This window comes from Balaenoptera ricei, chromosome 15 (genome assembly GCF_028023285.1).
Source record: "Balaenoptera ricei isolate mBalRic1 chromosome 15, mBalRic1.hap2, whole genome shotgun sequence".
Lineage (NCBI taxonomy): Eukaryota > Metazoa > Chordata > Mammalia > Artiodactyla > Balaenopteridae > Balaenoptera > Balaenoptera ricei.
Genome location: NC_082653.1, coordinates 59,377,269 through 59,394,742, shown reverse-complemented (window position 1 = coordinate 59,394,742; position 17,474 = coordinate 59,377,269). Strand labels below are relative to the sequence as shown.

At 47.2% G+C, this 17,474-nt stretch overlaps 1 protein-coding gene across 1 annotated transcript in view; it reads left to right on the top strand.

Annotated features, from left to right (window-relative positions):
- The window catches only part of TEKT5 (tektin 5), a 37,658-nt gene extending 27,271 nt beyond the window's left edge, over positions 1-10,387 (top strand). The window contains exons 6-7 of the mRNA XM_059897780.1: positions 5,936-6,090; positions 10,103-10,387. Of these exons, the coding sequence (XP_059753763.1) occupies positions 5,936-6,090; positions 10,103-10,319 (372 nt within the window). The 3' untranslated portion in view covers positions 10,320-10,387. The remainder of the gene's footprint in view (positions 1-5,935; positions 6,091-10,102) is intronic.
- The last annotated feature ends 7,087 nt before the right edge of the window (positions 10,388-17,474 follow it).

Here is a 17,474-nt window from a genome sequence, read left to right as displayed (position 1 = left end):
GGAAAGATGGGAGAAGGGGCAGGATGACTTCCTCGTGGCACTTTCCAGGGTGTGTTTGTGGGAGAAACACACACACACACAGGTACACGCTTGCTTTGGGAAGAGCAGGACTTGGTACCAATGCTTTTCAAGTTACTGCAAATGAGTGTGAGTGTCACCAGCTTTGTGTGCCCGCAGTGAAGGGGTTTATACACTTGCTAAGAGCTCCTTCTCCCAGGCCTGGCACTAATGGCCTCACCTCTACTCTATGGAGTGGGAATGGCTATGATCCCCGTTTTATTAGAAAGGCTCAGAGAGCCTAGGACACGCCTAAGGTCACCCAGCTTGGATGTGCTGGGGCTGGGATTTGGAGAGACTCAGGCCATCTAGTGCCAACGTCTGTGCTCTCTTCTTAACCAAACACCCCGTGGTGTGTACTGGTCCATCCAGGGAGGAAGTGTTCATTAAGCACCTACTAATTGGTCTATATACGCAAAGCCCTTAGCAAAATGCCTGGCACACAGTAAACACTATTTTAAGTGTTAGATGATATTGTTGTTGTTGTTGTTATTATTATTATTATTATTACTGTGTCCCAGGCATTGATAGGTTTAGGCACTGGGGATTCAGCAGTGAGTAAAACAAAAATCCCTCCCCACGTGGAGCTTACTCTCTAGTGGGGGTGATAAACAACATTAATGAGTAAAGCTCAGTATGTCAGAAGGTGTAAGGACTATAAAGAAAATAAAGCAGGGTTTGGACAATTGGGAGTGCTGGCCGGTTTGGGGGTTGTAATTTTAGGGGTTTTTTTTGGCCGCGCCACGAGGCTTGTGGGATCTTACTTCCCCAACCAGGGATTAAACCCGGGCCCTTGGGAGTGAAAGCGTGGAGTCCTAACCACTGGACTGCCAGGGAATTCCTGGGGGTTATAATTTTAAAGGAAATGATCAGGGAAGGCCTTCTGAGCATTTTAGCCACAACCGGAAGGGAGTGAAAGAATGAGCCTGACACCCAGGCTGCACCCCAGACCAATGAAATCTGAACCTTTTGCAGGGGGCGGGCATCCACAGTTTTAAAAACTCTCAAGGTAATGCTAATGCGCAAACAAATTTAAGAATTAATACCCTTTACTATTAGATAGTATTTTGTCCTTAATTGAATTGCTCCCTTAAAAAAAACTTAAAAAGTTATTTTAAAAGGAAACCTTAGATCTGGTAGGATTGTGGGGATTTTCTTCCCTTTTGACCCTGTTGAAGAGAGGTGAGCTTATCATACTCCTTGGTTCCTGGCACATATGTTTGTACAAAGCCCCTCGTTTCTTTACTCCCTTTTATCCCCACTCTTTGTGGTCACTCCCTTTCTCCCATAGATGACTTTCCATAGATGACCATTTTAATGAATGGTCATTAAAGGAGTGAATATGACCTCTTTAATTGAATGAATATGGACCTGTTGATTTAAATGTGTTCTTACAAAATGTGGATGACCGTTGTATGTGCATGGATTTTTAGTTTTCTCAAAAGGGATTGTATAAAATAGCTCATTGTTTCCTGGCTTTCTCACCTTGCATCATTTTAAAGACCTGCCGTTGTTCCCATGTGAGGTTAATGCTCTCCATCTGTTGGCTGCCGAAATCCTCCATCTGTTCATTTACCGTTTTTTAATGTGTCTGTCTCCATGGTCATGGGCACCCAGATGCTGCCCGCTCACTGAACCTTCCTGACATGTGTATTCTTTAGTGGTCCTGGGCTCCTACGGTATATACCGGGAGTGGACATGCTGGGATGTGTGGGTCACCCTCTTAGACTTCAGGCTCTTCTCCTAGGGGCTATCATGGGATTTGGGGTCTAGGGACCAGGCTGTCCTGGAGCTCAGAGCTCGGTGTTGGCACTTTAGCTTCCTCCTGAGCATGAAGGTCAAGGCTATTCTGTCTCCAGCCCCTGCCTCTGGTCAGCCCACGTGGTCTCTGCCTCCTGGCCCTTGGGGTCACACTCCTCAAGCTTCTGGAGGCTGACTCACTGCCCCCAGGGCTTTTGGAGGTTCACAGGCTGGCAGGACTGAGGTGGGCATCAGGGGCTGCCGCCATGACGGAGTGTGTGTGTGTGTGTGTGTGTGTGTGTGTGTGTGTCTTTTTTCTCCCTTCCAATGAAGAGGACCCTGACAGTGAGAGACAGAGGCTGGACAGGAGGTTCCAGAGAACCTTTATGTCACAGTATAGACCCAGCTGGGCAGATTTGCCTTGGGTGTGAGTCATCAGTGGGTTCTAGAGCAGCCAATTCTGGAAAACCCCTACTGTTCTGGAAAATCCACAGGCAGGCCCGCCCAAGAAATGCCAGTGGGGACAGGGGGTGGTGAAGAAACACCAAGAGTTGGTTCCAGCCACCCCGCCTCCCCCAGCACCTCCAGAAGGCAGCCCCAAGGAGGAGATGGGGGGCAGGGGGCTGCACAGTGGGCCCTGCCCCTTACCACCCTCCTTCCACCATCACCGCCCCCAAGCTCCGCAGCTCCCTCTCAGTTCTCTCACCTGCTGTATTTAGGTGCCCAGTGGGGGACACACAGTATGATACAGGGTTTTCCAAATTCACTCACTCCTGGGCGGCCTTCCCGATTTTACCCCGGTGCCACCTGGGCTGTTGTTTACTTTATACTTCTGTTTCAATCAAGTTGTTTAAAATGTATATTACTTCTACAGCTGGAAAACCAACAGCACTTGCCAGAAGTAGAGGGTGGCTAGAAAGATACATATAAGGAAGGCAGAGCAGGCTTGTTCAAATGTTAACTGGAGCCTGCGGCCGGCAGAAGTCTCTGGATTTCCCAGCTACTCTTTGTCAATCAAGGGGGAGGAGCAAGTGCTGGGAGGCGGTGCTCACGCTCCTGGAAGTGGTCAGCAGGTTTGGAAAATAATTAGTAGGTTTTAGTGCTCCAGGAGCTGCCGTTTGTTGTGTTGCTGTGTCCCTGTCCCTCTGCTGTGCTCACACGAGCGTTCCCGGGACACTGAAATGTATTGGAAGCCTAATGTCCTGCACACTAAAGGCGTCCAGTACGTGTTTTTAACAGACAGGAAGGAACTTGAACTTCTGTGATGGTAAAGATGGTTGCAGTTGTACAATAGTAAGGGCTTGTGGGTGCTGAGTAAATGTTGCATACAGGAGCAAAGGAATGGGTGAATAATCCACTGGGATGTAACTCCGTGAAGATGGGTTTTTCTGCCTGTTCTGTGCGCTGCTGTGTCCACTGCCTAGAACAGCGCTTAGCACCCAGTAGGTGCCTAGTCGGCAGTGAAGTCAACAAGCGAATCAATGAATCTGTAAATTAATGAGTGAATGAAGAAATGATTGAGCACGTGAATGAATGTCAGCCCCTTTTTTAGACTCAAGAGATAGACCTTTTCATCATTAAAAAGTCTACAAGTCATACATGCTGGAGAGTGTGTGGAGAAAAGGGATCCCTCCTGCACTGTTGGTGGGAATGTAAATTGGTGCAGTCACTGTGGAGAACAGTATGGAGGTTCCTTAAAAAACTAAAAATGGAGTTACCATATGATCCAGCAATCCCACTCCTGGGCATATACCCGGAGAAAACTCTAATTCAAAAAGATACATGCACCCCTATGTTCATAGCAGCACTATTCGCAATAGTCAAGACAGGGAAACAACCTAAGTGTCCATCAACAGATGAATGGATAAAGAAGATGTGGTACACATATACAGTGGAATACTACTCAGCCATAAAAAAGAATGAAATAATGCCATCTGCAGCAACATGGATGGACCTAGAGAGTGAAGTAGGCCAGACAGAGAAAGACAAATACCATATGATATCACTTATATGTGGAATCTAAAATATGACACAAATGAACTTATTTACAAAAGAGAAACCGACTCATAGGCATAGAAAACAAACTTATGGTTACCAAAGGGGAAAGGGAGTGGGGGGAGGGATAAATAAGGAGTTTGGGATTAGCAGATACACACTACTATATGTAAAATAGATAAACAACAAGGTCCTATTGTATGCACAGGACACTATATTCAATATCCTGTAATAAACCATAATGGAAAAGAATATGAAAAAGAATATACTTAACTAAATCGCTTTGCTGCAGACCTGAAACTAACACAACATTATAAATCAGCTGTACTTCAATAAAATTTTTTTTAAAAACAGAGAGATAGGCCTTTGGTAGCATTTCAGGCCCCGAGCTGGGGGCCAGAGGGGCAGGGGAGAGAACAAACAGGAGAAGCCAAGGTAGGCGCAGCCACAGGCCACTGGCTTCGGTTCCACCGGCAGCAGCCTTACTGGCGAGAAAAAGAGAAGCATCCTGGGTTGGGCACCACCAGCAGCCCAAACCTCAGTAATGTCCCCCTCACTGAACCCCAGCAGTAGGTACCCCCCAATAGGGCCATCGAGGTAGTAGGTGGGGGGGCTGTTTCCACGCGGGGCAGTGTGGTGCTGAGAAGCATTTCTCCTGTTTAGAAGGCTCAGTTTTCTTCCACAGTACGCTAGGGTGGTGTTTTCTGAGCTCTGCATAGCTGCATACCCAAAGGGCAGGTTTCTGAGGGAAATCCCCAGGGCTTCTAAGAGGGGTGTTCCCCCCACTCACTGGAGTGTTTACCTTCCCACGTGTCGGGCACAGAACATTCTCATGGGATAATGTTTAACCAGCGTGTGGCTGGCCTTGCTCTGGTCTGGGTGGCTCACTGAGGACCAGCTTGAGGGGTCAGCCTTCCTCCTCGGTGGGCTTTGAAAGAGGCAGTGCAGCCCCCTGCCCTCAGGTAACTCTGCCTCCATCTCACCCCCAGGAGGAAAAGGACATCCTTTTGTTCTCTTGAAGTAGAGAAATGCTCTCCTTGTAGGCTTTTTTTCTTAAGGTAATAGGGAAGCCAGGACTTTAATTCTTTGGAAAAAATCATCTTTTAAGCAATTTTCTTGTTGCCCGTAGAATATGGGCCCAACCCAGCTAAAATAGGCATCCCAGTACCTGTTATGATTTGTGAATATTTCATAGCCCATGGCAAAGAGAAAAACAACATGACTGTAAAGTCCCTGAAGGCGAGACGGGGTCTTAGACCTGCAGTGCCCACTCCATTCAGGAGCGCTGGCATACTCACGTGTAAGTACTGCTCCCCGTATTAAAATCTGAGATGGACAGGACCATATAAGTTTCAGGGCACACTGTTCCCAAACTTCAGTGTGCATAAGGACCATTGGGGAGCTAGCTAAAAATCTAGACTTCTGGATCCCACTGTGATTCATTTATTCATTCATTCATTCATTCATTCAATGAATATTTATTGAGCTCCTACTATGCGTTGCCAGATTTAGCAAATAAAAATGCAGGATGTCCAGTTAAACTTGAATTTCAAATCAACGACAAATGATTTTTTAGTGTAACTATGTCTCAGGCAGTAGTTGAGACATACGATAAAAAATGCTTTGCTGTGAGTCTGAAATTCACATTTAACTGGGCGTCCTGTATTTTATCTGATAGCCCTCACTCTACACCAAGCTCTGTTCCTGGCAATGGGGGATACAGCAATGGACGAGGCAAAGCCCCTGACCTCTGGGAGCTTACATGCTAGTGAGGGAAATAGACAGTAAACGAATAGATTAGCCAAAGGAAGGATGTTGGGGGGGCACCATGGCAGGGTACAGCATCTCAGCTTGTCAGGAACAGAGCACATGTCACCTCGCCATTGGGCCCTGCCACTGGGCCCTGCTGAGTCTGAGAGGGGTGTTAGCACAGCCCACCCACAAAGAGCCTTCTCGCAGGGGAGGGGCACCATGAAAACTAGAACTGCTCACAGATCTAGGGCATCCAGTGATGAGAGGGAGGAGAACGCATGTTTCACCCACAGTGAGGTGACATCTATTGAGAACACTCGGCTCTGGGGGTACTTATGTCTGGCTGACTTCAAGATCAGGTTCCTTCTGATACCCCAAATGTTCTCTGCAGACGCTGCAGGAGATCTTCCAGACGGAGAACACCATCATGCTGCTGGAAAGGTCCATCATGGCCAAGGAGTGCCCACTGAAGGTGGCGCAGACAAGGCTGGAGTGCCGGACCCGGCGGCCCAGCGTGGAGCTGTGCAGGGACATGCCCCAGTTCAAGTGAGTGGTGGAGGCCGGCGGGGGAGGGGTGGGTCTCTGGAGCTGCCAGGAAGCCTGGGTCTGGAAAACGGACCCTCCACCAGTCAGGACGTCCAGGCCCACAACGCCACAGGGCACTGGGTGGGGGCCTGGGGCTCTGGGGGTGCCCTTGATGGCCCCCCCACCGCGAAGACCACCCCCCCGCACTGCAGCCCTCTCATCTAAGTGAGGATGGTTTCGTAGCTCTGTTCTGCTCCGGGAACCCTCCAGCTGTCCCCTAAAAGCAGCAAGAGGGAGGTGCCCAGCCCAGAGATGTGGCCCTTCCCCTTGCGGGCGTCGCCCTCTCTCTCTCCAGGCTCCCAGAAAAGAGGCGCCCAGCCCACACCTCAGTCATCCTCCGCCGCCCTTTCTGTGAAGTTCTCAGCTGAGAGCCCTCGGAATAGCCTAACCCTGCCTGTCCTGCTTAGCTAAGGAGGGCTGCTTCTGTTGACAAAGGGCCTCCTCACAGGAGAGGGGCAAAACACTCACGCAGCCCCAGAGACAGGATTTGTGAGTCTGGGGGAGGGGTTTGGAATGGGATGGTGACCGGGCAAGGAAGGAAGTGGTCGTTGGACATGGGGGATTAGCTTCCCATGAACATGCTGTGTGACTTGGGGCTGGTCACTTGGCTGCTCTGTTCCCTCCATGCTGGGGGCACTGTCTTCGTTCACTCTTGCTGCATAACAAATCCCCCCACAACTCAGTGGCTTGTCTTCCTTCTGAGCTGAGATGTGGAGAAGAGCGCTGGAGAAGTAAGGAGGAGGGAAAGTATTTGGAGAGAAGACGCCAGGTGGTTCCACGCGCTGAGGTTTGCACGGCCTCGGTTACTGCCTGAGATAACCTTGTGGGAGACAGAAAAGCCGGCTGTGTCGGGGGTGGGGTGCAAAGCGACGCCTGGCTTCGAGCTTGAAGGCCTGGCTACCTGCTCAGCCCGCTGCTGCCCTGGAAGGTCTTCACCCCAGAAGTGGGTGCCGTGTGGCCAGGGTCCTGCCCCACGTGGGCTGGGGTGGGGTCCAGGTCCTGGGTGAGGGGTTGGGGAAGCTCTCCTGACCCCTCCTCCACCTGCCCCTGCGCCTTAGATGCTCAGGTTGGGCTCCAGCAACCCTGGGGCAGAGGCTCTGATCACCCATTTGTCCACCCCAGGGAGGCTTACACACAACCGAGCTTTAAGGGGAGGGACCAGATGTTGTCCCGGGGGACTTCCTGCTCTGGGACGCGCTCCCTGCCTCCCCGTCCACCAACTGCGCCACCAAGGGGTGCAGACAGAGAGCATGGGTGAGGCGTGTTTGGCTCAAGAGTCCTGGGCAGTGTATGTGTATGTGTGTGTGTGCACATGTGTGTGTACTATGTGTGTGTATGTGTGCACAACTATACGTACGTGTGTTGGGAACCGAGCGGACAACAGCACTCAAGCTGTCTGCCTTCTGCAGCAGCTGAATTGCCCCGTCCACGCATTACGTTCTTTGTCCCTCCATCCCCTCCCTTACCACCTCTGGGTCCTTCTCCTCTTCCTCCTGCAGGTGGCCCCTCTTCTCCTGACCCTCTCTGAGCATGCAGGTCCCTTCCATGTCCAGTCCTCCATTCCTCAGAATGAAAGTCTCTATAGATTTGCATTTAAATTAGTTCAAATGAAATAAAATTTAAAATTCAGGTCCTAATTCACACAAACTGCATATCAAGTGGTCAGGAGCCACGTGCGGCTGGGGACACGGAACAGAATATTTCCATCGCTGGACAGCGCGGCTCAAGAGAGCCCCGAGGGAAGAAGGGTCTCCAGGCTGCTTCTGTCGCCTCTCTCTAGCTCAGGCGTGTCGTGGGGATGCTCATCCTTGGGATATCAACCCAAGTCCTCCCAGCAGCGTGTCCTTCAGTCCTGAGCACAGTTTCACTGTCCCTCAGTGGGTCCCAGGGCACAGCCCCCAAACCAACCCACCGTCACAGCTCACCAGGTATACTCCTGTCTTAGGGCTGCTGTGACCAATTACCAAACCTGGGTGGCTTACAGCAACAGAAATTTATTCTCTCAAACTTGCGGAGGCCAAGCATCTGAAATCAAGGTACCAACAGGGTTGGTTCTCTCTGGGGGCTCTGAGAGAGCATCCTCTCCCGGCCCCTCTCCTGGCTTCTGGTGGTGGCTGGCGGTCCTTGGCTTGTAGCTGCATCACTGCATCTGCCTCCGTCTTCACATGGCCTTCGTCCCTGTGTGTCTCTGTGTCTCAAATCTCCCCCTCCTTTCTCTTACAAGACCAGTCATTGGATTTAGGGCCCATCCTAAATCGAGGATGATTTCTTCTCAAGATCCTTAACTCAGTTACATCTACAAAAACCCCTTCTTCCAAAGAGCATCACGTTCACAGGTACTGGGGTTCAGACTTGGACATATCTTTTGGGGGACACTCTTCAACCCACTCAATCTGGATATTGAAATAACCCTAATCTCTCTCCCGCCTCCACTCTTATCCCCATCCAATCTAATCTTTACCCAGCAGCCTGGAGGTTATCCCAAATCTGAATCAGCACATCATTCCCCATTTCAGCGCCCACCGCCCCACCAACGCCTTGCCATCGCACTGAGAACAAAATCCAGACCAATCAATTTTGCATGTGCTCTTCTCTGGAGAGCCACACTGTCCAATTCAGTAGCCATCAGCTGGGGGTGGCTCTTCCATTTACATTTAAATGACTTAAAGTGAAAAACGATGAAAAACTCCAGCTCCTCAGTTGATCTTGCTGCATTGCAATTACTCATGAGCTCCGCATGGCTAGTGGCTGCCGGATCCAGCAGTGCGGATCTAGAACATTACCAGCATCGCACAGAGTTCTCTAGATCACCGGCTGTAGAGTGCTTCCCTCTTGATCTTTACACAGCCAGCTCATTCGCATCTTTTTTCTCAGTTCGAACGTTCCCTCCTCAGAAAGGCTTTTCCTGGTGCCTTGGGAAGGTCCCACAGAAGCAGAGCTTCAGGATAGGGGAGCCCTGCTTCAGCCTGATCCCACGGGGAACTCTGGAGCATGAATTACACCACGGAGCTGGTTCCGCCCTGAGGCAGGGGATGGCCTTTTGTACCCACCCCCCTTGGTGAGCCGTTGGCTTCCCTGGAGACGTGTGGCCCTAGGAGCCATCAGCAGCCAACACTCCCAGCAGCCGGGGCACAGGTGGGACCTGAGATGGGTGCCAAGAGCAGACATCACACCTGACCATCTTAGCTACATGAGTCAGGCCCTGTTATCTGGGTTTTTAAAAAAATTGTGATAAAATACGCACAACATAAAATCACATACCATTAGTGACACCTAGTGCATTTACAATGTGCAGCTAGCTCCAGAACATTTTCATTCATTTGACCCAAAAGGAAGTCCTATCCTCATTAGCAGTCACTCCCTATCCCTCTCCCTTCAGCCCCTGGCAACCCCTAATCTACTACCTCTTTTTATGGATTTGCCTATTCTGGACATTTCGTATAGATGGAATCGGACAATATATAAGCTTTGGTGTCGGTATCTTTCACTCAGCATCGTGTCTTCAAGGTCCATCCATGTTGGAGCACGTACCGCTGCTCCATTCCTTTTCATTAGGTCTCAGTAATATCCTAGTGTGGGGATAGACCATATTTTGTGTATCCATTCATCTGTCGATGGACATTTGGGCTGTGTCTACCTGTTGACTCTTGTTATTAGCGCCCCACGAGTATTTGTGCAAGTATTTGAGTGTCTGTTTTTAGTTCTTGTGGGTACCTACCCAGGAGTGGAATTGCTGGGTCCTTTGGCGAGTCTATGTTTAACTGAGGAACTGCCAGATTGTTTTCCTGAGCAGCCCATCTACTTCTCCCTTTGCACTCATCGCCCTCAGCAGCTCTGCTGTGTGTCCACCTGTCTGCCTGCTCCGCCTCTGTCTTCCCTGCCAGCCGAGCCCCGCCCACCTGGCTCCTGGCACACGGGAGACCTGTGCTGCGCGGCTGGCTGAACCGCGCCTTCCCCCCTGCTCTCTCCCCAGGCTCGTGAACGAGGTGGTCACCATCGACGACACCCTGCAGACCCTCAAGCTGAGGCTGCGGGAGACGCAGGACACGCTGCAGCTGCTGGTCATGACCAAGTGCCGACTGGAGCACGAGCTGGCCGTGAAGGCCAACACCCTGTGCATTGACAAGGAGAAGTGCATGGGCATGAGGAAGACCTTCCCCAGCACCGCCTGCCTGGGGACCTGCCCCTGAGCCGCCGCTGCCCCTGGTGCCCCTGGTGCCCTGCTCCATGCACGTTCCTTACACAGCATAGAATTTGCAAAGTCAGAAAAACAAAATAAAAGAGTCATTTTCTTCCTTTCCTCCTATCATGGAAAAAAAAAATATATATATACATATATATATACATATATATATATATATATATATATATATATGTATAAAGAGCTTAAATAAATGTGCCATACCAGAGATCCTGGAGCTCGTTCCTTGTTGCAGAACCAGCTAGCTTCCTGGCTGATCCCAGGAGGAGACAGACTGTGACCCCTCTCAGTGACGGAGCATCGTAGGGTTGTCAGCCTCCCCAGGAATGGAAGAGGCCACCTTTTCTAAACCTGTTTGTCCATTTAGGAGCACAGTAGAGACCATGGTGTCCAAAGATTGGACATCGGAGCTGAGAGTCCAGAGACCAGCTGTCACTCAGGAGCCGAGTGGCCTTGAACAAGCTCCCAGCCTGAACCTGTTCTATAAAACGTGGTCAGTCTGAGGTGGAAGTGACTGTCAGCCATGTGGGGCCGTGCAAAAAAAAATAGGATTTGAAGTCAAAAGTCCTGGGTTTGAATCCTGGCCTTGCTAGACATTTTTAGAAATTGCAGTGGGAGAAGGGGGCAGCAAAATTCATTCCGTGGTGGGGCAGGAGGAAGCAGGTCAGGGTTGAGGGAAAGCTCTGTGAAGAAGGGACATTGCTTCAGAAATTTAAACACCATACGACCCAGCCATTCTACTCCTGGTTATACAACCAAGAGCATTGAAAACAGATAAATACTTGTCCACGAAAGTTCATAGCAGCACTAATCACAATAGTTACAAGGCAGAAACAACCCAAATGTCCATCAGTGGGTTCACAGATAAACAAAATGTGGTCTACCCACACAATAGAATATTATTCAGCCATTAAAAATGAACAAAGCACTGATACCTGCTACAACCCAGATAAACCCTGAAGACATCATACTCAGTGAAAGAAACCAGACACAAAAGGCCACATATTGTATGATTCCATTGATATGAAATGCCCAGAATAGGCACCTCCATAGAAATAGCAGATGGACGGTTGCCAGGAAGAGGGGATTAAAGTGACTGCTTAGTGGGTACAGAGTTTTATTTTGGGGTGGCGAGAACGTTTGGGACTAGGTAGAAGTGGCTGGACAACATTGTCAATGGGCTAAATGCCATAGAAGGGTTCACTTTAGGTGGTTAACTTTATGTTACGTGAAATTCATCTCAAACAACAGAAAAAAGAACTTACTATTAGAGCTGAGTCCTGAATGATAAGGTTGAGGCAGAAGAGGGCAGTATTTCCGGTGAGAGGAATAGCGCGGGTTAAGGCAGGAAGTTGCGCCCTGGATGGAGAAGCCCTTGGAGAGGCTGTGAATCGTCTAGAAGGACTGGATGAGGCCAGATCGTGAAGGAAAAATAGCTTTGACTTTTTCCTGAGGTCAGTGTTTCCCAGGCTTCATTATTCACATCGGTGCTTCCCAACCCTTAAAAAGCATGTGCGGATCACCTGGCGATCCTGTTAAAATGCAGATTCTGAGTCAGTAGGTCTCGGGTGGAGCCTGAGATTCTGAACTTCTAACAAGCTCCCTGACGATGCTGATAGTCTAGGGACCAGACTCTGAGCAGCAAATAACACCTCCACAACTTTTGCCATGACCAAGTACAGGCATCCCTTGTTTTATTACACTTTGCTTTATTGTGGTTCGCCGATAATACGTTTTTTATAAATCGAGGGTTTGTGGCCACCCTGCATTGAGCAAGTCTATTGGTGCCATTTTTCCAATAGCATTTGCTCACTTTGTGTCTCTGTGTCACATTGTAGTAATTCTCACAATACTTCAAACTTTTTCATTATTATTATATTTGTTATGGTGACCTGTGATCAGTGATCTTTGACGTTACTACTACGGCTTGCTGAAGGCTCAGATGATGGTTAGCATTTTTTAGCAATAAGGTGTTTTTAAAATAAGGTATATACTTTTTTTTTTTGTTTAAAATTTATTTATTTATTTATTTATTTTTGGCTGTGTTGGGTTTTCGTTTCTGTGTGAGGGCTTTCTCTAGTTGCGGCAAGTGGGGGCCACTCTTCATCACGGTGCGCGGGCCTCTCACTATCGCGGCCTCTCTTGTTGCGGAGCACAGGCTCCAGACGCGCAGGCTCAGCAGTTGTGGCTCACGGGCCTAGTTGCTCCGCGGCACGTGGGATCTTCCCAGACCAGGGCTTGAACCCGTGTCCGCTGCATTAGCAGGCAGATTCTTAACCACTGCGCCACCAGGGAAGCCCAAGGTATATACTTTTTAAAAGACATAGCACTCACACACTTAATAAACTACAGTATAATGTGAACATAACTTTGATATGCACTGGGAAACCAAAAAAATTCACACGACTCGCTTTATTGCGATATTGGCTTTATTGCAATGGTCTGGAACTGAACCCATGGTATCTCCGAGGTATGTCTGTACCATCTTTACTATTATTCACTCAATCTTTTAGATTGTTGCACTTTAAAAAAAAGACAAATTTATTTTAAAAGGCAGATTTATAGCGTGACTGCAAACAGGAAACCTGATTTGCCAGGAGTTGAAAAAAAAAATATTGCTAATGGTGTCTGTTTAGGTAATATTGTCTGCCCAAGGTAATATTGTCTGAAGTCTTCTTTGGTTCAAAAGGGAGATCAGAGAGTCTTAAAGAGGTGTTAAAGGCTACTTAGCATCCAAAGAAACTCTGTGCTTGAGGAAATTTTGCACAGAGGATAGAAGAATCAGTTTTCCTACAAATGAGTGGCAATGCTATTGGGTGAGTTGAATGCATTGCACCCAAGGAGTCATGCCGATGGGCAGTAGGGGACCCATAGGATCTTTAAAGTGGGGATGTGAAAATGACCAGGTTAGTGTTTCACAAATAATGCCTCATGAGGAGCAGAGGGATGCTGGAGGGAGGTGGGGAGACCAAGCTGTTAGAATTTCAGGCACAGGATGCAGAGGGTCTGGATCAGGACAGGTGCGTGAGGAACACTCATGTGGTTGAGTATGGACTGAAAAGGGCAAGTGGGAGACTGGGATGGGGCAGAGATGGCTGGCTTGAGTGGCTGAAGCTTGGGGATGCTGTGCCCTTGAGCAGTGGAGCGAGGGGGGTGATGGATAGAGGCAGAGGAAATGTAGACAACTTCCCTTTCATGCGTGGCGTTTGAATCATCGCCTAAGGGATGTCCTGGTGGAACTATCTGAAAGGAGAGTGGAAATGTGAACTGAGAGCTCAAGAGAGAGGCTAGTGAGGCTGTGCCTGGGGATGCAGGAGATATCCGAAGCCTCAGGAATAGATGGACTGGTGCAGGAGATGCTGAAGCATGAAAGAGGTTTACTGGAGGAATGTGATGCTGGGGTGAACAGAGGACCCAGGAGGGAACAGAGAGAGCACAGAGAGAGGCAAACAGCCCAGAAGAAGCAACGTCAAGGGGACTGCAGAAAGAGGTGCAAGAGTGAGGATATTCAGATGAAGAATAAGGAAAGCCCTTTGGAAGCAGGCATCCTAAACACACCATGGACCTGGATACCCATGGGTGTACACTTTTGGAAAGCAAATTGGCAATAAGTGTCAAGAGCCTTAAAAATATCCACACCCTTCAACTTATGTCTTCCTTAAGACTCTATCATTAGAAAACTATCCCAAACGCAGACTCAGATTAAACACTAAAGAGTTAGTTATCAAAGGAAACCTCTGAAAGTTATGTCCAACAGCAGGGAGAGCAGCTAAGTAAAATATAGCACGACCAAGTCATGGAATATTAAGTAGCTACCAAAATGATGCTCGCCAAATGCTTGAGCGCTGAAGGAATATGCTCGTAAGGCTAAAAGTGCAGAGTACATCAGGCATAAAAGAGAACGAAATAATGCCATTTGCAGCAACATGGATGGAAGTAGAGATTATCATACTACGTGAAGTAAGTCAGAAAGAGAAAGACAAATACCTTATGATATCACTTATATGTGGAATCTAAAATATGGCACAAATGAACTTATCTACAAAACAGAAACTGACTCACATAGAGAAAACAGACCTGTGGTTGTCAAGGGGTAGGGGGATGGAGGAGGGATGGAGTGGGAATTTGGGGTTAGCAGATGCAAACTAGTATATATAGAATGGATGAACAACAAGGTCCTACTGTATATTCCATATCCTGTGATAAACCATAATGGAAAAGACTATTAAAAAGAATGTACATACCTGTATAACTGAATCACTTTGCTGTACAACAGAAATTAGCACCACATTGTAAATCAACTATACTTCAATTAAAAAAAAAAAAGTGCAGAGAATAAAATTGTGCACAGGAAAAAAGATTGCATTGAAATACACCGGAATGTTAACAGAGTTGATGGTAAGTAACTGCTGGTTTCTTATTTGTTTATATTATGAATTATCTACAGTGAACCTGTGTTCCTTTTTAATCAGGAGGAAATGCTTTGTTAAATAGACTTTTTATTGTGCAATAGGTTTAGATTCACAGAAAAGTTGCAAAGACAACACGGAGAGTTCCCATGTACCCTTCACCCACCTCACCCTAATGTTAACATCTTATATAACTGCTTGTTATGGTACATTTGTCAACACTAAGAAATTAACATTTGTGCATTACTATTAACTAAACTCCAGAATTTGTTTGTTTTTCCGGTTTATCTGTTCTAAGATCCAATCCAGGGTACCACGCTGCACTTAGCAGATCAGCCTCCTCTGTCTATGACCATTTCTCCATCTTTCCTTGTTTTTCATGACCTTGACAGTTTTGAGTCTCTGTATTTGTTGGTGTTTGTTAAATGTCCCTGAACTTGGGTTTGTCTGATGTTTTTCTCATGACTAGTCTGGGGTTACAGTTTTGGCAGGGAAGACCAGAGGTGCAGTACCCTTCTCGTCCCTTCCTATGAGGGCATTCATGATGCCAGCATGACATCCCTGCTGGTGTAAAACTGATCACGTGGTTAAGGTGGCATCTGCCAGGCTTCTCCTTTGTACAGCTATTGCTCTTCTCTTTCCATACTCCATTCTTTAGAAGTGAGTCATTAGTCCAGCCCACACTCGAGGATGGGGGGATTAAGCTCCACCTCTTAGAAGGGGAGTATTTTGTAATTCTCCTCTAAGAAAAATATGTCTCTTCACCCTTATTTATTCTATCATTTATTTGCGTCAATATTACTCATGGATATATATTTTATACTTTGGATTATAATCCAATATTACATTATTTATTGTGTTACTCAAATTGTTCCAGCTTTGGGCATTGGGAGCTCTTTTGGGTTGGTTCCTGTGTCTCTTTGACACCCCCCATCCTTTTGTTTTTTGAGTACTTCCTTACTTTCTGGCCCTATAAGATGCCAGATAAAATTCAAGCCTCATCTTGAATTTTTTTTCTGCTCCAGCCTTAGAATCAGCCATTTCTCCAAAGAGCCCTGTTTCCTTTCATTGGAGAATGGTATTTAGAAACCGAAGTCTGGGTGCTGGGGGTGCTCATTATTAAGATTTATTTTCAGTTTTTCTTATTGTGGTAAAATCCACGTAATGTAAAACTTATCATCTTAACCATTTTTAGGTGTACAGTTCATTGGTAATAAATACATTCATAATATTGTGCAGCCATCACCACCATCCATCGCCATAATTCTTTTCATCTTATAAAACTAAAAGTCTGTATCCATTAAACAATAACTCCCCATATTTCCACATGCCAACTCCATTCTACTTTCTGTCTCTATGATTTTTGAGTATTCTAAGTACCTCATATAAGTGGAATCACACAGTATTTGTCTCTTCTCTTTGTGACTGGCTTATTTCACTTACCATAATGTCCTCAAGGCTCATCCATGTTGTAGTATATTGCAAAACTCTTTCCCTTTTTAAAGCTGAATAATATTCCATTGTACTGCATTTTGCTTATCCATTCACCTATCAATGGGCACTCAGTTTGCTTCCACATTTTAGCTATTATGAATAATGCTACAATGAACACAGGCATACAAATATCTCGAGACCCTACTTTCAAATATTTTGAGCATATACCCAGAAGAGGAATTACTAGATAATACGATAATTCTGTTTGTAATTTTTTGAGGAACCACCATACTATTCCCACCAAAAAGGGGTCCTATTTCTTTATATGCTCGTCAAAACTTGTTATTTTCTGTTTTTTCTTTTTTATAGTAGCCATCCTAATGGGTGTGAGATGGTGTCTGTGAGATGGTAGTTTTGATTTGCATTTCCCTAATGATATTGGATGTGCTCATTGTTAAGAAAAAATTTTAATAAGAAAAACAGATTATTGGGTTTAGTGCCCAGGAGGCTTTGGATGAACTGTAAGAATAGGTTTTGGCAGAGTGATGGGGGAATAAAGCAAAGTGGAGGGAATGGGGATGCCCTGAGATTTTAGTCAGCTCTGTACCCTCAGTCCCTGTACACAGTGGGTGTCCCATAAACACTTTATTGGGCACATAGTAAATAGACAAACAAATATATACAAATGCATGTGTATCCATATTGGACAGGAGGGATGATTTCTGAGTTTTAGGAGGAAAAGGGTGTAGTTGCATTATGATGTGGGGAAGGTAAGCCTCCTATCTGCTGTTTACAACTGAGGGACCAGTGTGTGATTCCCACTGTGGCTCTCAGAAGCTGGCACGCTGACCACAGCCTTACAGGATGTCTCCCCTGCTGCAGCCCAGGCAGGAAATCCTAGAGACAACCCCAAGTGCTGGTTCCCTGCCAGGCCTGAGAACAAATTGGGAGAAGTTGGAGGATCTCCCAGTTGACTTGCTTTCCCTGTGGGCTCACGAGGGATGCTGTCCAGCTGGCTCCAGGGAACACACCACACCCTAAGCAGGGTGTGCGTGTGTGTGTGTGTGTGTGTGTGTGTGTGTGGGCGCGCGCACAAGCATGTGCTCACTCTTGTATCCTTTCCTGCCTCCATGGCCTCACCCAGCATTTTAGCATTTCTCAGAAGACCAGACCTGTGCTAGAAATCCAGCAGGCTTTGGAGACAAAGTGAGAAACCACAAGGAAGGAGATAGAGTTGAAAATGTAAGGCTGATGGGCATGGACCTGAGTCTTGATTAGTAGGAAGCCTTCAAAAATGTATT